The 21,475-nt window shown below is 44.7% G+C and overlaps 1 protein-coding gene across 4 annotated transcripts in view; it reads left to right on the forward strand.

Annotated features, from left to right (window-relative positions):
* Positions 1-5,006: 5,006 nt before the first annotated feature.
* The window catches only part of MCF2L2 (MCF.2 cell line derived transforming sequence-like 2), a 296,056-nt gene continuing 279,587 nt past the window's right edge, over positions 5,007-21,475 (forward strand). For all 4 annotated transcript variants that reach the window (XM_030575473.1, XM_030575475.1, XM_030575476.1 and 1 more), the window contains exon 1: positions 5,007-5,404. In XM_030575473.1, coding sequence (XP_030431333.1) covers positions 5,326-5,404 — 79 coding nt within the window. In that variant the 5' untranslated portion in view covers positions 5,007-5,325. The remainder of the gene's footprint in view (positions 5,405-21,475) is intronic.

Here is a 21,475-nt window from a genome sequence, read left to right on the forward strand (position 1 = left end):
ACTTTTCAATGTCCAAGCTGAGGGAAATGCAATCAGTGAATGAATGATATAAACCATGGTGAAAAGTATTGTTATGCTGGTGGTTTGGTGAAACCTCATTTAAGCTGGTGGGAGTAATACATGTCATTCATTCAGGATATATGTAAGAAGTAGTTAAACTCCTTTTGGAATAAGAGATTAAACGAGAAAAGCCACTGCCTAAAACACACGTCACACACAAGGTGGATCAGGAGCTGAGCTACATGGGCAGAGAGGTTTCACCTGGAACTCAGTACAAATGCAGAGAGCCAGGTATTGTTTAGCGGAGCTGTGTATGTGTGTGAGGAGAAGCAGCCAGAAACAACACAGAAGCAGACAGAGGAGGTATTAAAAAGCCAAGGACAGCCAAAGAAGCACTTGTAGCATGAGCCTGAGAGAAAGCTAGCAGAGAGCTTTTGGGGTAGAGTACTGGCTCAAAAAAGGCTTGGAATATTGAGTAATGAAACGTTCTCTTTTTGGTTGATTCTTACTGCATTCAGAGAAATAGGACTTTGTAAATAAATAGGATTGCATCAAAGAAATGGCTGACTCATCATCAATTTCTCCCTCTAACAAACAACCTGTAAAACCCTGGACATTGGCTAACTGGTCAGGTCAAAATTATTTAGTTCCTGTAGTGGCCACAATGTGCCAGGTGCTTCCCAGACAGACTAAAAGTCCCAGTCCCTGACCCGAGGAGCTCACAGTCTATAGATAGAGGTTGGAGGAATAGGTACAACATATAGCTAGTTAATTAATAAATTATTCTGTTATCCAGCTTGCCGTGATTGGCCATCTGAGGGTACCGCATGTCCAGGAGGGACTAGAATGCAGAGGGGGTAGTGACCTTTTTCAGGAAAGGCATTCCATGCATATGGGGGTATTTGCAGAGAAGCCAAGAAATGGTCAGATGAGCCTACTAATGGAGGGGCATGGTTACATAGGGCTTTACAAGTGGCAACAGGAACTTGACCTTCTGTGGAGGGGGAACTGATGGAGGGATGAATCTAAATAAACTGATTTTTAAAAATTTTCCAGTTTCAATACACTAAATTGTTATTAGTGATACAGGTAAGGAGGACATGTATATGTGTGTGTGAGAGAGAGGTCCCTTTAAAATGTTGGTAGCCAGGTAGGTGCTAGTAAGCAAGGACTTGTTAGAATAAATTGAATGAGTTCATTCTCTTTAAGTGCTTGATGGAGGTATTTAAAATGTTTCACCAAAATGACGAGAATCCCAGCTGTCCTGTAGAGCCGCCAACCTCCAGGATTGTCCTGGAGTCTCCAGGAATTAAATATTAAACTTTAATTTAAAATTATGTCATGTGATGAAACCTTCAGGGATATGTCCAACCAAAATTGGCAACCCTAGTGACCTGCAGGTCAAAATCATTTTCAAACCCATCTGGTGAGGCCATAAGAGTTTGTAAATCTTTCTTGTGTGCAAAGTGTAATTTATTGGTACATTGTTTACTAAATCTGGTTACAATGCTTTGGCCTCATCTGTTTCATTCTAGAGCTAACAGATAATTGTTAGTGGATCAGGCTATCATTGGATGGAGAAATCAAATTCTTTTGCCTCTTGGACATCATTTTATCAGCTGAGTTGTCCAGATTATAAAATTCTGTTTGACTATATAAACAAAACAGGCCAGGTTCTGATCTCATTTCCACAGGTATAAATCTAGAGTATCCACTTCAAAGGAATTACTCCAGATTTGCAAATTGTATCCAAAATCAATAATCTGGCCCATGGACCGATAACCTAAGAGCAAAATCTATATTAATCTTTCTCTTCCTACACTCTTCAGTCTGTTTTTCTGAATTATAGGAAATTGACATTAGTATATAGTGTTTCCCTTACAGGTATAATGGCGGGGGGGAGGAAGGGGGAGAAACCCTACTCCAGTGGATTGCTAGCCAGTACAGGGATTGTCTGTGTGTGTTTGTACAGCATCTACCACAAGAGTGCCCTAGTCTCAGTCAGGCATCTACTCACAACTATCATACAAATCATCATAATGGACACTGCTAAACTATCCTTTCCGGAGAAGACTTTCATCCCATAGAGGGGGAGTCTGTGTTTTTTGGTGCGGAAGGGTTCAATCCCCCTGACCAACCCAAGGATGGAGAAAGTTACTGTCACGATACCGGGCTAGCTGCACTTCTTACTCCTCTCTGGTCTCTCTCAATGCAGCCCCTCAGGTTTCAGGCCTCGCCCCTTTACCCCTCCTGGCATGGAGTCCTATGATGGTGCCACTCTTAGACCAGGCCCTGATATACAGTACCTTATAGACCACCCATGTTTCTCTATCAGGCCTGACTGGGTACGTTATTGCTATTCTTCCCTTTGAGCTGTGACCAGTGAACAATACAGTGCCCAGACAGCCCTCTCAAACCCAAGTATTGTTTAATCTTAACAGTGGGAACAAAGCAGAACATAAGAGTAAAAAGATTTTAAACCAATGAAAGGTCTACACACAAGTCTGTCTTACCTAAGTGCTTCTACATTGTGAAAGGAGCCTAGGAAGGCCTGGTTTCTTTAGACACCCTGGTGGGTGGCTTTGGCTGTCAGTCTGTCCTTCCAAACAGGTCCTTGACACTGTGTCTCCTCCCTGCTTGATGGAGTCCTTTTAAAACTAGTCAGGAATCAGGATCTTTGTTCTCTTCAGTTTCCTGGTCTTGGACCATTCTGCCCAAAACCAGTTTGGTGAGCTCTATAGGGGGTTGTAGATAGGACATGAAGGCAAATGGTTCCTGCATTAAGTGTTGGCAAATGGGTAGCTATCTTGAGCCACTGTCTGGGTCCCTGCTTGTTTCTCCAACACCTTGCTATTAAAATAACCCAACATATTAATAGAGCAAATATCCCAATAACCACATCAACAAGACACTATTCATAGATTATTACAGAGCACCCCACTTCTGCCACAGTTACAGAAATCCCATTAGCAGAGACAGGGTCTTCTTACCTGTATGCAAAACCCCTAGCAACACTGTAGTTGCTGTGCAAATGAACATCAAATAAACATTAACCACGAACGGTTTTGTAATCTAACATGTATGCTCAGGTAGATGTATTTAATTGTTCCCAATGTTTCAAGTGGCTAAAGCAGGACACCTGTTCCTGGTGTGGGTGGGATGCCTGGGGGTTGGAAGGTCCAAAGAGAGGGAGTTGAAGCGTGAGCGAGCCCACCCCATGCTCACCCCGTATCAGGAACTCCTGCAGTTCCTGTCCCACCAGGTTGTGACACTACTTAATCAGATGTATCCTGGCTGCCTCCCTATCCAGGCGGCCAAGACAAAGCTGAGCAGCAATGCGACCCTGTGCACCAGCAGGGGCCAGGTAACAGTTGCAATGCCCACAGCAGGGAGCTGAGCCCAGCCAGCCCTGGGGGACAGGAGCTACTTCAACAGGACCCGGGGCATTTGGGGATCAAATTAGGAGACTCCTGCAAAACCGAAGACTGTTGGGAGATCTGGTAGGTGGCAGCTGATATTGGCACATTTTACCTACATGCTCTAGCAGTTTGCAAAGAGGTGAGTCCAAACAAAAACCCTGGATCCAAACAACCCTGAGTTTTGGAAAAATCTGGAATGTGATCTGCAGCCACACCTTGTGAGTGGGACCCATCTCTAGGAAATGCATTCCATTTTTTCCAACTTTAAATAGCTAATAAATTTCCACTCAGCTGTCCCATTTTCCCAGTAAAATTCAATTTACATTGATCTCTAGGCAGGCTTTGAAGGAGGAAAATGTACTGATTGGAAGGGAGTTGGAAGTGGGGGAGTTCTAACTTCCCTGCACAGACTTTGTATTGCCTGCAGCTGGGGGATCATGTTTTGTGGCTTTGGGGCCATTGCTTCCCCTTTTTACTCCTCTTGGTTAGCAGCTGGGATCCATAACCAGAAACTGCTGAAGGCTTCACTATCCATTACTGCAGCTCAAAAGGGCAGCTAGTCGCTCAGGGGGCTCATTATCATCCACCACTAGACAGCTTCTTTTCCCTTGCACCATCTAGAGTCTCAGCTCGGCTTCTGGACCTAAGATGCTGGCCCCCTGTAAGCGCTAGTTTGGTTTATTTTTGCCAGCCTATGCCTATAGGTAGAGCCCTGCAAATCTGCAGCTATCCGCTTTATATCTACGGATGTGGATATTGGCAGATCAGAAGTGGATACACATTTTGTATCTGTGCAGGGATCTGTCTACATGTAGAACAGTAGATGCTGGCAAAAACAGCAGGCAAGGCAAGTCCCAGGATGGGCAATAACATTACACTGCCATCAGAAGGGCAAATGTAAATACTCCCTTGGTGTTGGATATTTATTTCGTATGTGAAGTGGTGTCTCCATTGTAAACTGATATTTCACATCTTTATTTCTTTCTTATTAAAACCAGGGCCTTTTGAGATTAACCTCCCACTCCCCAAGGAAAATTCCCTGAGCAGAGAATAACATTGGGGTGGTTTGGATCAGTGGAGGATTTTGGTAGAAAAAGCCAAGGCACAGGGCTTGTCAATATCACCTCGCAGGAGAGTGGGGTAGGGGCTGACTTTCTGCCCCCTGTCCTCACCTGGTGCTTTGTTCACTCTCTGCAATGGGGAAGGTGCCTTTAAAAATCCTGCCAAACCCAAGGGCAGAGTAATAGTCAGATCCATAGCATGAGCTCACGTTTTAAACAGCCCACCGCACTTCTCTCTTTGTCCAATGTTTCCTGAAGAGACGTGATGAGGATTTTAACATACTCCCTAGGCTCAGTATGTGTGCGCGCTTTATCCTTGAAGGTCAACCAAGCATGAGACTTAAAATGGACATACATCTCTCACTGCCAAAGGTAGAGAGGGTGGGGGCAAAGAAGCACCAGTGGCTCTTAGTCTCCTCCCAGCCACGCCTGAGATAGGAGAGATTGTGTGATTTCCCTTTGCAAGCGCCACTCCTCTTTACAATATTCCATAGCTCCAGGATTTTTTCCTGACTCAAAAGCATTACCATCCCCAAGCCTCCCTGGAGGCAGGTATCTCGCTGCTGATTTTTCTCTTTATTCCTTGCCTCATTCTTAAGGGGGGGGGGGGAACCCAGAAGCAATTAACTCCGCTTTTTTATTTTGTTACCTTTCATGTCAAAGAACTTTTGTTAGGCGGTTATTCCCACGCATGCAGGGTTGCAAACTGCAGGAGATGGCCAGTACCCAGGAGATGTAAGGAGCCTGGAAAAATCCCACCCTGGGAGTGGTACTTGCTTTGTGTGTGTGTGTAGCCTCCCACTCCAGTTGCCTTTTTTTTGAATGCTGTGCAGTGCGTCTGTGAAATGCTTTTTTGGTTAAAAGAAGAAGAGATGTCACATCAGGAGCTAACCCAGCGACTGGCTACAGTCATCACTCATGTGGGTAAGGTATCTTTTCTTCCCCCTACCTTTTGCATGGATTTTTGGGCTCACTTCTCTTCACCTCCTCCACAGGCTGGGAGGCGAGGCTGCTGTGCGTTAGGCTGCAGCTTTCTGTGACACACACCTTGCGGGGGATTTCGGAGCAATCAGTGAATTGCAAACATCCTGCCCTCAAAATATCGTTTGGTTAATGCATTTGTCCAATGTGCAATTCTTTGACTTTAAAACAAATGCATATGTGCTTATTGTGAATTGAATTGCATTAAATCTCCACTGCTAGTAATGTCTGCAGATGAAATGCCATAAGGCAGGGGCTGGGTCAGGGGCTCTCTACAAAATGTATCGTGCTAGTCTTCACAGCGCTATCTTGTGAAACTAAAATTGCAGCCAGTTAAAATGTGTTTCTGTATATTTACTGTCAGTGCTGTTTGAAGGGTTCTGGCAGACCGTAGGGCAGTTGAATGAGAACTGTTTTCAATCCCAGGCGCCTGGTAGCTTTTTTTTTTCTTTTGTTAATATCTGAAGGATTAATAATCCTGTGATGCACTGACCCTCTGGGCACGCTGTGTGAGGAGGTGGTGGTTTAACCTGCTATCCAGGTGTTGACAATGACGAGCAAACAACTGCAAGAAACTGCCCATTAATGACTTCACCTGCAATGTTTCAAAGCATGAATTTTACCAGATGAAAATAATCAAGTTAATAAGACAGTGGAGTGTGCCTTTTGTACCCTTCTCTTGAGGCATACAATTGAGTAACAACCGATTGTGGTGGTTAAACTAGGCGAAGAGAACACTTTTTTTTTTTTAATTGACTAGGCATATTTTTATAGTTCTCAATTTCTGTAATGGGTTATGTATTATGAATGCAAAGGACAGTGAAAGCACATTGAATTTGTGTAATATCTGTGCTAAAATAGGGTGGGTTCAAAGCCTGGCTTTCAAGTAATGTACAATAACACTTTAGATCCAGATGTTTCTGTGTGTTCGTTAACCCTTCTTGTAGAAGCTAAATGGTTGGTGGTGGGCTTGTGCTGATTATTGCATTAGATAAGTTTACATATAGAATTTACATTTGAAAATGTATAGAATTTAAATTTAAGACCCAGTCCTGTAATGTGTTCCAAATGGATGGGGCTCTGTGCCTGGCTTCATTGTGGCTTAATTGATGGGGGTGCTAGGGTTTGGCCTTGTAGAAGAGTTTGCAGGATAAGGAATTAGACCAAGAAGACAGAGAGATGTATGTGAAAGCTACTACGTAACAGTAATATTAATTATGTATTGTCTGAATTTGTATCAATCAGAAAAATAGAATTAAAGACTCTGGCATTAATTTTGAGGCAAACATTATTATTTTGTAAGGCTGGGATTTCAAAGGTGCTTATGGGATTTAAGCATTCATCAATTTCCTTCCCTTCCTCTGTCTCCTTAGGCTCTCTTGAAACCCCGCATCTGCTATATTAACACTTTAATTCTTCCCTTCACAGAAAAGTAGAACCTTTTGATATGTTTGAAGATGAATGCCAGGATTTGGTAATATATAAATTAGAGGTATGTCAGCCTCAATTTGGGGACTTTAGAAATGTAGGAATCTGCTTTGACCATTAATGGTAAGACTATTGCTTTGCTCTTTTCATCCAAAGTCCTTCTCAAACATTAATTAATCTTCACATGTCTCCTGGCAGCTGAGGATGTATTACATCTATATTACCCAGGTGCAGGGAAATTCAGTGGTTTTCCCAAGATCTTGCAGCAGCTCAGTGCTAGTGGGAGAATAAAACTCAGATTTCTAAACCTTGCTCTGAGTACTAGAGCTAAATTCTCTGTTGCTGAATAGTTCAGGGCCTGGAAATCTGATCTGAATGTTTCCATAGAGAGTGCAAATTTATATAAAATAATGTAACCAAAATATATTTGTACAAAAAAGGAAGTGATTAAAAACAAAATCCATCTTTTTTAAAAAACATTTTTCATAACCCTCTGCTGATGCACTGTTTTTTCTGAATCACATATTCTAATGTGAGTCATGTTAGCTGAATCAGCAGCCGCTTATTAAATAAAAAAGTCCTTCTATATGGCAGTGGTTGTGGGCAAGCTCAGTGCACTGAGAACCTCTCAAAATTCCAAGAAGACCCAAAGCACTATTCACACTTGTCGACACTCAACCCTAGTCCGATGCAGCTACTTCTGGGGTGGAAATACAGCACAATAGTGAGAAGTGGCGGAAGAGGAAACTTGAATATGAGCTAGCTTCTTCTGCTTACAAAAAGTACCATGGGATCTTTAATGTCCAGGCAAAGTAGACAAGACCTCCGTTTTTAAATGTCTCATATGGGAGTGTCACATGCATATGAAACTAGGAACATAGAGAACAGGACTGGAAAGGATTTCCTATTTCATTGAGTCCTGTCCCTGCTATCACAGGAAATCCCATCCTGTAATCCCGTTCATAAATTTATTAAGCTCCACCTTAAAACTAGTTAGGTTTTTTGCCCCTGTAACTCGTATTGGAAGGCTGTTTCAGAACCATACTCCTTTCTAATGGTTAGAAGCCAACTCCTACATGGAAATCAGCTTATCTGCTTGGAAAGGATGATTTAAGTCTCCTAGGATCTAAGTGTTGGTTCCAGGGACTCTGTGTTTCCAAACACAAACCCTGATTCTTCCCTGAGCTCCATGCAATTGTCCCCTGTACCTGCACAGAGTCAATGCATTAAAGCCCATAGTAGGATCAGTGTCCAAATATGTAGGGCACAGTGACTAGTTTACCTCTGCACATACCCTTTTGATGACCTGCACCTTGTAAAGTGTCTTTTTCTCAGTGCTGAACAACAGACGCCTGATTTGGTGTGTCTTTTTGTTTAGCACCAGTGTGCTTTCTCTAATTTCAGTGGAGTTACTCTTGCTTTGCACTGGGGTTGATGAGAACAAAAAGGGGCCTAAGGTTACTAGAACTGTGCACTTTGTATATTTTCTTCTAGCATTTCTCCTTAGGGTCCAGAGAGCACTGGAAATGTCACCAGAGTTCGCTACAGAAATTGTCTCAACAACAGATATAGATTTAAAAAAAGAAAAATTTACATACTTTCCTTGAGCGACACTTGTGACCTTGCAAGATTGTGTTCCTTGGGTAGATGGGTGAGAAGCTGTTTGTTATGATGGAGAGAAGAACCCACGCTTGGGGCCTGGGGCTGACAGTGGCTGTGTCTTTGTGTGGGAATTCTTTCATTTTTCCGGCTTGCGAAACCCACAGGAATAAACCTGCATGCCCCCACAATCCCACCCACGCCTGGCAGCCTGTTCCCAGCTCTGCTGTGAATGGAAAAAGCTCTCTGGGCATTGCAGATGGGCACACCCACCAAGTGTCCCACTTTTGTGACAAGATTTTAGTCTTTAAAATGACTTATGTAATGAGGCAACACCACCAGGACAGATGTCAGCAGCTTAACTAGGAAGCAACTGAATTTGTACCCTATGTTTCCATTAAACTGCTCTATACCATAGAGGCTTGGTTTACAGAGATGCTGAACATCCACAGCACCCTTTGACTTCAAGTGAGGTTGTGGGTGCTCATTGCCTCTGAAAATGAGGACCAGGTCAAAATGAGCTGGTTTGTTAGCTTCTCATGTAGCGGAAGCACTGATCTAAAACCTTAACATGTGTACAACCTGCTATATAAACTATACATGAAATTAAAAAGAAGGACCTGCACTTATATCACAGTTTTCATCTGCAGTCTCAGGGTGCTTTACAAATATTTAGTTGTACCCTCTCATGGCTCAGTGAAGTAAATACTGTCCATTTTACAGATGGGGAAACTGAGGCTTAGAGCGGTGACGTGACTTAGCTGAGGTTATCCTGAGAGTCAGTGGCAGAGCCAGGAACAGAACTGAGATCCCCTGACTCCCAGGCCTATGAATTCACCACAGGATGTCAATTCCTGTCACCTGGGTTCCATCTCTGGCAGAGGACAGTTGGGTAAAATTTGGCTGTAGCACAAGGCCATGCTACAGGGTAGGACAGGAAGTGAAGGAGGATACTGCATCCATTTGAATGTGCAGGAGGAAATTAGGTTAGCGGAATGTAATAATCCAAGATGGAATTGGCCGAGATTGATGATTTTAATTTTTCGCATACTAGTATCACAATATCTGTCTTGTGCTGCAAAACTACCAGTTATCTTAATATATATCACAGCTCTGCGTAGAGCATAGTAACATTGCTAATCTGTGTCCGGTGTACAGCACTCTTAATGCTAACTTCTTATGCAATCTTCCTTAAACGTACTGTATCAGATTGAGCCCTTTGTTACTCCTGTGCAAATGCAACCCCACTGAAGTCAAGTCAAAGAAAACCACAATGTCCATGGATCATTCTCCCCTTAGTCTCAGAGTACCTCCAAGTATTCACGCAATTCAGGATCTCATTTCAAGTACGTTTATTTGGATCTGTTCTAGACCTGATGAGCAACTAGTGATGACGGACCTTTTTGCATCAGCCAGAAAGCATTGGTTTTCCTCACCTTGCTCTCTGATGCAGACAGAGGGTGTGTCCTTTGTTCCATTGCCCATGAAGAGGGACAACAGAAATCTGCAAAGAAATGTTTGCTAAATCTGCAGGGGTTTCCCTGCAAAATCTGCAAAAATGTGATGGGGTGTTTTATTCCCAGGTCAGTCACTCTGTTTTCTCCTGTTGTGCTTCATTGGCCTGTTTAATTGCAAAATCAGATTAACTCATTACAAGATAGAAGGGGAGCTATTAAAAAAATATTCCCTGGCTTTTTAAAAACCAAACAGTAAGCAAAGCTTGTAAACATAACCAGTGTAGCTTATAAAATCTTTCTGATGCTTGTTTTCTATTTCCCAAAATGTGCAAATTCATGAGACTTTAAGTAACACCTTGTACTTCAAACAAACAAATGCACTTAATACATTTTTGTTGAGTCACTCTCGGAAATAAAGAACATGTGAAACTGTCAAACAATGGATCTGGAATAGTGTTCTGGATTCTTCCCTATACCTACCCAAGATACTTATATGTAGGGCCCTACCAAATTCATGGTCGTGAAAAATGCGTGACAAACTGTGAAATCTTGTCTCCTCCTGTGAAATTTGATTTTTGTGTGTGTGCTTTTACCCTATACTATACAGATTTCATGGGGGAGACAAGTATTTCTGAAATTGGGGGCCTTGACCCAAAAGGGAGTTGCAAGGGGGTCACAAAGCTATTTTAGGGGGGGGTCATGGTATTGTCTCCCTTACTTCTGTGCTGCCTTCAGAGCTAGGAGGCCAGAGAGCAGTGGCCATTGGCCAGGTGCCCAGCTCTGAAGGCTGCACCCTACCAGCAGCAGTGCAGAAGTAAGGGTGGCAATACCATACCATGCCACCCCTACTCCTGCGCTGCTGCCTTCAGAGCTGGGTGGTTGGAGAGTGGCGGCTGCTGACTGAGGGCCCAGGTCTGCAGGCAGCTGTGCCAAAGTAAGGGTAGCAGTACCGCAAACCTCTCACTCCTAAAATAACCTTGTGATTTCCCCATACCACCACCCACACATACACACACTTTATTTTTGGGTCAGGACCCCTACAATTACAACACCGTGAAATTTCAGGTTTCAATATCTGAAATCATGAAAACTATGATTTTAAAAATCCTTTGACTGTGACATTGACCACAATGTACCATGAATTTGGTAGGGCCCTAGTTATATGGTCATTTGACTCAGAATGTAGGGGGGAAATAAAGAGGCTAACCGGCTTCCAGAACCAGTGGAAATGGTAACACCACAGCACGTTGTCTCCATCTCCTACCACCAGAACAACGAGACATTCAATGGCATTACAAAGTGGCAGATTCAAACCCAACAAGAGTAAATGCTTTTTCATGCAGTGTGCGATTAAACTGCAGAACTCACAGCCATAGGAAGCCGTTGAGGCCAAGAACTTCACAACCACCACTCTGGATATTCTTGCTATGAATTGTGTTACTGTAGCTCTTAGGAACCCCAGACATGGTGTAGCCTATAAAATGCTGCTTGTTCATGTTCTATAGAAATGTGTTGAACTAGAAGTAGCCCCGAAAATCTATTGGCTAAAAATAGGCTTGACGATAGTCAAGCAAGGCATGGTAAAACATGGGGCGTTTATTATAATTGGCTATAAAAAGGGTAGCAGGCATGTCTAATCTAAAGATCAGCGTATCTGCCATCAAGGAACCATTAGAGAGGGTTTTACCCGCTCCCCTCACATAGGGACTGATCATCCCTAACTGCCTCATTCCTTATTTTAACCATATAATTGGGACCACATACAGCAAAGGTGACAATGGACCAGGACTGCATTGTGCTAGGGACTGTACAAACACAGGACAGATGGGGGCAGATTATACTCTACTTTGCTCTAAAGCATTTGGTGTGGCCCCTGGCAGAGACCGGATACTGAACTGGATGGACCTTGGGTCTGATCCAGTCTGGCAAGGCCCATCTTCCTATTTCTACAGGCCTCACATAGCGTGTGTGCTATTGCTAACACAGTCTCTCCCCTCTTTTCCGGCCAATAGCAGAAATAGTTGATTAGTTTCTGGGTGTTTTTGTTTCCGTTTCTGTGGCTGAGTGGGTGTTTGTTGGTGTGCGAAGCAATTACAGAGGGAAAGCTAAATGGCAGAGCTGAGTCTTGCAGTTAGTCCTGGTGATGCCCGCAGTCTCTTCTCTCCTGTGTCAATGAGCTGAGTACACTGGTCCCCGCTCCTGTGTAAGTTCTGCTCCCATACTTGGACACCTTCCTCTAGTTGATCATGGTTTCATTTTCCCAGCGGCATGTAGGCTGTCAGGGAGGTTGTGGGTGCATAAGGAGAGGTGATCACTCAGGTAGTCAGAAATATCTGAATGAATGAAAGGAAGGATCATGAATTATACTCTGTGCTCAGTGGGGAACTGGCACAGACACCAGAGCACTAGGGCTGTGTGCTCTCACTGGCCTGTATTTTGCAGCCAGATGAAGCTTTTCCAGGGCACGTATAACAAGTTGCAGTACTTGAGCCTGGAGGTCACAAATGTGTAAGTCGCTGTGACTGGGTCTGTGTCTGGTAGGATGGGGCACAGTCTTCGGGCCAGTCATAGGTGGAGGGGTTTGTTTTTTGTTGCCTGGTTATTTGGGCACCAATTACACCGAAGAGTCCAAATGGATCTCAGGGCTGTGATTGACGTAACAGTCTGACAACAGACAGTGGGAGATAAATTCTTCAAATCCCTTCCCCCTTCTTGGCCTCATGACCCCATCTCCTGGGCTCAGCCTCCCCAGGTGCTGATTTGGGCCAGGTGGCAGGAGAGCTTGGAGGTGGAGTTGTGGCCATTGGATGTAAAGAAGACCTAGAGCGAGATGCTTTCTGCACACTGCTGGTGCTGTGGCCCAGGGAGTCTCAACGGCTCTCTCTATGGTTTCTTATAGGTGGTGAATAATACACGGTATGTCTACACTAGAGCTGGAAGGTGTAAATCGTAGACATACCAGCACTAGAGAGATGCATTTTAATATGGTTACATGTACATGTATCCACCCTAGAAACAAAGAAAGTAGGCCATAGTTAGAGGATGGGGACTCTATCCTGGGAAGAGAAACAGTGACTCTGAAAAAGATTTGGGGCTCATAGTGGATAATTTGCCGAACATGAGTTCCCAATGTGATGCTGTGGCCAAAAGAGCTCATGCAATCCTGGGATGCATGAACAGGGGAATCTTGAGCGGGAGTAAAAAGGTTATTTTACCTCTGTATTTGGCACTGGTGTGACCGCTGCTGGAAGACTGTGTCCCGTTCTGGTGCCCACAATTCAAGGATGTTGATAAAGTAGAGAGGGTTTAGAGAAGGACCGGAAGAATTATTTAAAGGATTAGAAAACCAGCCTTAGAGTGATGAAGCTCTTTGAGTCTATTTAGCTTAACAAAGAGAAGGCGTGACTTGATTACAGTCTGTAAGTATCTACATGGGGAACAAATATCTAATGGCTCTTCAGTCCAGCAGAGAGAGGTATTATACAATCCAATGGCTGGAAATTGAAGCTAGATAAATTCAAACTGGAAATAAGGTATAACATTTTTAAGAGAGTAATTAACCACTGGAACAATTTACCAAGGGCCGTGGTGGGTTCTCTCTAACTGACCATTTTTAAATCAAAATTGGATGTTTTTCTAAAGGATCTGCTCTAGGAATTATTTTGGGGATGGGGTGGGGGTTTCTATGGCCTGTGTTAGACAGGAGGTCAGACTAGGTGATCACAGCAATCACTTCTGATCTTGGAATCTATGACTCTATCTCTGATCAAGCTAGTCTGCTAAAAACAGAAATGCCGCCATGGTGGTGCAAGCAGCGGGAGGGGCTGCCTGCCTGCCTTGGCCTGCTAAACCCAGGGTTATGAGTTCAATCCTTGAGGGGGCCATTTAGGGATCTGGGGCAAAAATCTGTCTGGGGATTGGCCCTGCTTTGAACAGGGGGTTGGACTAGATGATCCCCCGTGGTCCCTTCCAATCCTGATATTCTATGATAAGTACTGAGTATGATCTTCTCTGAGACCCTGTGATGTACTTGAGGCTATGAGCCTCTCTTGCTGCAGCTACAATTCTGTTTTCAGCATGCTAGCTTGATCAGAGCTAATGCAGGTGTCTCCTCGAGCTGAAATTTATACCTCTAGCTCCAGTATAGACACACCCATTGAGGAGTGGGACATGCAGGTGAGGGCTTTAGAGCTGTAGGGGCAGTACCCCATATGGGCCTCTGAATTCAGTTCAAGTGGGAGGACCGACTTCCCTCCTCCCTGGTAGCCCACTGGTATGAACTCCCTGCAGTTGGGACCCCACAGCTGGAAGGTGGCATGGATCTCTGGCAATGCAGCAGATATACCATTAGAGAAGTCTCTGGCAGTGAAAGCCTTTCCTAGCAGCCTTCACTTCTCCATGCCTTCTGAACCCCTCGGAGCTGGAACTAGTGTGCTTGGGGTGCAGACACAGGCAATTGGATGCACCACAAACGCATGCTGTTTATCACTGACAGAAGTGACTTCCCTTCTGCTAGGCTTTGGGGCCCCTCTCCCATGCAGGGCTTGACTCAAAAAAAAGGAGATGGGTATAAACAAGCACTCTTCCCAGATCTCCCATTGGGATTTCTTTACAGCCATGTAACCTGGTCATCTTAATATGCATATTTCAGCCCAATAACTAGAGCTCTTTTAAAATGTACTAACTCTTTATAAAGCAACAGAGGAGCAGAACTGGAGTCTGAGAATCTGATTTACCGCCTAGCATAAACCAGTGGGACACATCGCTACTTGAAACAGCTTTGTAGGAAGGAGTGATGTATAGATTATACAATAACCTGGAATAATTTGACTGCATATAGTTAAGCACTGGAATAAATTGGTTAGAGAGGTTTTGGAATCTCCATCATTGAAGATTTTTAAGAGCAGGTTAGACAAACACCTGTCAGCAGTTCTTCAACTTTTAGCAACCTGAGGATCCCCATTTTGATTTACACATTTTTGGGGACCCTGAAGCCCCTCCACTCAGCCTGTGCCCTGTCCCCTTCCCCGAGCCCACGCCCCTGCCATGCCCTTCTCCGAGGCCTCACCCCCTGCTCACTCCCTCCCCTCTCCCTCAGTCACTTGCTGTCCCCCATCCTCACTCACTTTCATCAGGCTGGGGCAGGGAGTTTGGGTGCGGGAGGGGATGAGAGGTGTAGGCTCTGGGAGGGAGTGAGTTTGGGTGTGCATCCCTCTGGCCATGGGGGTCTCCATGCGCTACCCCTGCTCATAGGTACCACCCATGCAGCCACAGCTCCTGGCCAATTAGAGCTGCAGAGTTGGCACTTGGGGAGGGGGCAATGCATGGAGACCCCTGCCCATCCCGCCCTGGGGCTACAAAGACATGCTGGCTGCTTCTGGGAGCAGCCCGGAGCCAGGACAGATAAGAGGCTTGCCCCAGCTGTGCTGCGTCGCTGGACTTCTAGTGTGCAGGAGTTGCTGGAAGGGAAGGGGAAGAGTTGATCAGTGAGGCCTGGGGAACCCTTGGGGACCCCCAGGGGTCTGCAGACCCCAGTTTGAGAAACGCTGGTCTAGATAACACTTAGTCGTGCCATGAGTGCAGGGGACTGGACTAGATGACCTCTCAAGGTCCTTCCAGTCGTATGATATTGGACCATTCCTGTCTCACATTAATAAAATCTAGATAGTTTACTGATCCTCTTTCAGTCATATACCATTTTTACTAATATTTGTTCCAGATTACCTCGCCTTTGTGTACTATATGGTACCTTTTTAATGTCTTTTATTCATATACATTTAAATGCAGTAGAGCAGTAAAGAACCCGTGCCACAGGTGCATTAACTAAAAACAGAATACAACTGCAGTGACAGAGGCAAGACTTACAAGGCGTAGTGCCAAGTAAAAGCTCCCATTCCGAGCAAGCGAAACCAGAGCCAAGCACAGATACACACACAACTGTTTCAGCCCTCCCAAACTCCCACAAATGGGCCTTGGCAAGTCAACAGATTTGGGCTATATCAGACAACAGCCCTTATCCTGCAATGCTTTGCACGTGAGCATGAGGGTCCACCTATGTGCAAGGCATTGCAGGATTGGGGCCTATGGGCAGAATTAATTTGGAAACCAAGGGGCCCACACAGAGAACTCATGGCTGGCAGCCCCATCTCTCCTACTCCCAGTCACTCACACTGATCTCCGCTGCAGTGGCATGGCACAGGTAAGACATCTCCAGGGCATTTAGGGAATTAGACCTTAATGTTACCCAGGAAACCAACGGGCAGCCCGTGGAAATCCCTGAACATAGCGTAATGTGCTCCTGGTTAGGTACCATGAGCTCCCATAAATTGCACTAGCTTTTACCTCCAAATGGATTTATGGTGCAGCCCCGTGATCGTTTTGGAGGTGACATACATGTGAATTGTGATGTAAAGATTGGTATTGGAGAGGAAGGTGCTTTGCTAGACACAGGTGCAAAAGAGTGGTGCTGGGTGGTGCTGCTCTTTGGCCACATAAAAGCAGATGGGGCTGTAACTTGATACCCTAAGTTGCACACTTGGGTTACAACTGATTGACATATATCTTCTGCTGGAAGGTGAGAAGGGGTTGATAGAACCTTGGCCAAATCCTGCAACTCATCATTGTAGGTTCAGAATTTCATCTCAGCCCATTTGTGTTTTATGGTCGTGCTTACTGAAATATCATGTACAGGAAAAAAAAATCCATAAAGATAAGAATGGAGAGGAACTGTCTGCCTTGCTCTGTTGCTAAGCGTAGGTTTGAGATGAACAGGAACCCACGCTTTCGTGCAGTAGAAAGCAGGCTCTCCCAGCTTATGGGAAGGGGCTGTGCAAACTCTGGGGGGCTCAGTTTGGGAAGCAAACTCTGCAGTTTGGGTCACCATCATTGGAGCAAATCAGCTGCTGACAGGCTCACTTGATAATTGAGCTTCCCAGCACTTCCCCCTTCTCACATTTGCTGTCTGGACCAGAGGAGGGGAGTTCTGGATTGGTGGAGTGAGAAAGACCATCCTGTGCAAACTATCTTGAGCTGTGGGCACTGAATGTCACTCATTAGTTTGAACTGGAGGGCAGGGCTTGCTTAGTGGTTGGTGGATGCAAGGGTAGGTGTGATTATTCTGCATCCCGGTGTCTGGGTATAAATGGTCATTAAAATCCATGGGAGTGTGAGAAAGAGATGGTAGTGCTCCCCTCCGTTCCAAATTTCTGTGTCCCAGAGAAGCTCAAGAAACAGCCCCACTGTAAATATGCCACTTAGTGCTCAATCAAAATGCCTGAAAGCTCGTTAGGTGGAGAGCCTTTTTCCATCTCTCTGCTCATCTCTTATTTAATCCCTTTTCTTGCCTTCCAATACTGTCTGCATCAAAGGAATCCCCTGAGAGGGCATCTCCTTTGGGGGAGAGGGTGTAGGGCCAATGGAAGGGGCTGCAGCCCTGCTGAGTGGAAAGTAAGCTCTGAGTAGCTTAATGGCTCTGCTCTGGTCTCCAGCCCTCCTGCCCTTTCTACCGACGTGCTTGAAGTCTTACCCATCAGGGCCTTTGTATCGGGGGCTGACTCAGCATCCAAACCACAATGAGACATTCTGCACAGTGCTCTTTGACTGTCAAAAACATTTGTAACCGCAATTAATGAGCTCCTGCTCTCTGATTACAGCCTTAAATGTTTTGGCTGCAGGAATTCATCTCTTCAGACCTTAGTTAAGGGACCAAGGAAAGATGAATGCTTGAGTTACACAATACTACTTAGCTCTCATATCTCACAGTGGCGTAGAAAAGGCGGTGGAGCACTGTCATCCCCACATCAGAGTTGGGGAAACTGAGGTTCAGAAAAACATGACCTTGCCCAAAATCATTAGCAAAACTGAGAACAGAACCTAGTTCTCCAGGCTCCCAGCTTAGGGCTCCGTCTACCGGATAACACTGCACCATTGGGTCTGTTTCATTCTGGGCAGGGGAATAAATTCAGTGCAGTGATGTCGCTCTCTGGACAGACAGTAAATGGTGCTAGAGAATGATGCATCTTCTAGAAGGACCAAAATTCCTGGTATGATGCATCACTCTTTATTGTATGTGACTCACCATGTGCAAAGAAACTGATGTACCTGGAAATGAAGTGCAGGTATCTGGAGAGGAGGGGGAAAGAGGCATTGTGGGTTTTTGTTTTGTTTTGTTTTTAAGCCCCCTTTAAAACGAATGGATGAAAAAATACCACTTCTTAGCACAGCAGAACCCACACCACTGACCACAGTAACCTGCTGTCATAAACATACAGCTAAGGGTAGCATAAAATCCCTCTTTACCCTGTAAAGGGTTAATTCTTCTTTTATCTGTAAAGGGTTAAGAAGCTCAGATAACCTGGGTGGCACCTGACCAAAAGGACCAATAAGGGGAGAAGATGCTTTAAACTCTGGGGAGGAAGGTCTTTTGTCTGTGTCTCCCAGAGTCAACAAAGAAACAGAAATATCTCCCTAAGCCATATGTGAACTAAGCATCTACTATTGCCGAAATAGTAAGTAATAGAAAGAAATGTGTTAGATTATCTTTTTTGGTTTTAGCTTGTGAATTTTCCCTGTGCTAAGAGGGAGATTTATTCCTTTTTTTGTAAAGTTTTGGCTAGAGGGGAAATCCTCTGTGTTTTTGAGTCTTTTGTTATTCTGTAAAGTACTTACCATCCTGACTTTACAGAGGTGATTTTTACCTCTTAATTAAAATTATTCCTTTAAGAACTCGATTGATTTTTTTTTTTTTTCACTGTTCTTAGGATCCAAGGGTTTGGGTCTGTGTTCACCTGTACCAGTTGGTGAGGATGTTATTCTCAAGCCTGCCCCAGGAAAGAGAGGTGCAATGCTTGGGTTAATACTTTTGGGGAATAGGACTCCAAGTGGTCCTTCTCTTGGTTCTGTGTCTAAATCACTTGATGGTGGCAGCATACTGTTCAAGGTGGAATTTGTGCCTTGGGAAAGTTTTTAACCTAAGCTGGTAAAAATAAGCTTAGGGGGTCTTTCATGTGGGTCCTCACATCTGTACTGCAGAGTTCAGAGTGGGGAAGGAACCCTGACACCTGCAAATAATGGCCAGGGATGGGATAGGGGAATACTGCAATAGCTGATGGCAGGAACTGGTTCATTGGTTAGTCTGTGTTTGCAACAAAATTCTCCTTGGCCTCATATAAGGGGAGAGACACCTTCACTATCACATACCAGGTTCTGCTGTGGAAGACCCACCTGATCGGGGAATGAACAGTGTGTGGGGTTGGTCAGTGTGAGATCCATCCGTGTTCCTCTGATCAATGTGCTATCTGAGTGCAGAATATGTTGTCTGCAATAGGAGAATAAGAGATGTGCATTTGAGAAGTGACTGCTCCTGTGTATTACTGGAGATCCATGTCCAACTTCTGAACTCAGTTAGACCTGTGTAATTCCAAAGTACCTTTGTTCATTTTTGGTGGATTTACACTGATGTTACTAAGATCAAAAGCACATCCTTTGTCTCCCTCTCCTCCTGGCATCTAGCTGCCCCTCAGCCCTACAGAAGGCAAAAAATAGGTAGGATGACCACACATGCAAGTGTGAAAAATCAGAACAGAAGGTGGGGTATAGGTGTTTATATAAGCCAAAGCCCCAAATATCAGGACTGTCCTTATAAAATCAGGACATCTGGCCACACTGTAGATTTGACACACTTTTAGTAAAGGGAGATCCAAAGAACACATGGTCGATGGGATGAGCATCCTGCCTCTGACCATTATTGCTATATTCCTTGCAATGGGAGAAACAGAATGAAGTTCTAGGCCTAGGCAACAGCTGACGCTTATGGACTGTAAGGTTTGGGTGACCATGCCTAGAACCAAATCATCTGTTGGACAATCAGTCGCTCTGTGTTGAGCCCCTGTTGTCTGTCTGTCATGCGTTCAGATTCTCCACCTGCTCACTGACAGAAATCTCTTGAATGCTAGGGAGTGGAAGAGAATAGAAGTGGGAAGGAGCGTTGCACAGTTATAAAGATGACAGAGCTCAAGAACGTACCCCCTCCCTTGGAGAGGCAGAATTTTTTTCTCTTTGTTCCCAGGAATGGGAAATTTTCTATTTTTCCAGCAGCAAAGTGAAGCAGAGCTGGAAACTGTGTTACTCAGCAGAGCCAACAGGGATGGCAGTGCTAGATTCTAGGTTAAGTGCCACGTAGATATATGCAGACAACTTAAATCTATGGTGCTCTCAAGAGTGTAGTATACAAAACAGTCACTTTTCACCTCTATCCATTGCAGCTGTTAGCGGGACGTTTCCCAGCCAGCACAAAACTGCAGGTCCCAGCTGACATGGTCAAGAGGGAGGCCAAGCTGCCTGTATATAAAGTGCATGTAGATGCTGAGTGACCAACATCATCCGTTTTGCTCAACAGGATCAGCTGAGGCATTGCAAAATCCAAAGCAGCCTAGCTCCTCCTACACATGTGTTTTAGAGGGGTCCTGAAAACGCCTCTCTAAAATAACAACTGCCCTAAAATTTGGGTGCTGACTGCCCCGGGGAGCACCCAACTGACAACAGGCCTGATTCTTCTCTCATTTACACTAGAGTATTTTGAGAGAGAGAAAGTGAGGTGTTTTTTGAGACCCTGACTCCTGATCCACACCCCGTGTGACTGAAAGGCAAATCAGGCCTAGCACATTTAGTCCCTGGTGAGAAGGACCATCTCATGTTGCTCTTCTGATTGCGAACATGCAGCTGTGTGGTGCCGTCAGGGCTAGAGGGAGCCATGTGTAGTGCTCCTCTGCTATAGGGTCAGTCACAACAATTCCAGGCCTTTTGAGGTATGTGTATGCCACAGGGAATGTAGCGCTCTCTCAGGACTGCATTATAGGAGTCACCGGACTCTGTTACAATGAATGCACAGCTAACCATATCGAGCAGCTTTAACAGAGACCTGCTAGTCATTCCTGGCTCTCCCATGTTTATTAACTCAGACTGTGATGCTGAAGGCTACCACAATTCCTGACCTGGATCGTGCAACCACAGAATGGACAGTTAGTTTACAGAGGGAACCTCAGAAGAAATCAAAAGTAGTGCTGCTGACACATTATCTGCTTAAAATGTTCTGCCAAAAGCATGTAGAGATTTACAGTATCTGGCTGTTTCTTGCTTTTTAAAAACCACTATACATTTTTCTCCAGTCTTCTTCTATCTGGCCAAATCGTATCAATGAGTCATTGACAGTCTCAATACATTGCCTTTTCTCAGGCTTGAAATCCTTTTTCCAGCTTGGCACAATGGGGCCCTGGTCCATGACTAGATCTCTTAGGCACTACAAATAGTACAGAATCTTATTACTTATTGTTTGGGCAATAACCATTTCATAGCTTGGAGCCTGATCTTGTAGGGTGCTGAGAGTCCTTACATCCTATCCAAGACAATAGGAGTTGATGGCACTCAGCAACTAGCCAGGTTGAGCCCTTTATCCTGTGACAAAGGCAAGCATTAGGATTTTGAACACAGTTGACCTGGCCCATAACCACGGCAGCAAACAGCTTTGGGAGAC

This window comes from Gopherus evgoodei, chromosome 9, assembly GCF_007399415.2.
Source record: "Gopherus evgoodei ecotype Sinaloan lineage chromosome 9, rGopEvg1_v1.p, whole genome shotgun sequence".
Taxonomy (NCBI): domain Eukaryota; kingdom Metazoa; phylum Chordata; order Testudines; family Testudinidae; genus Gopherus; species Gopherus evgoodei.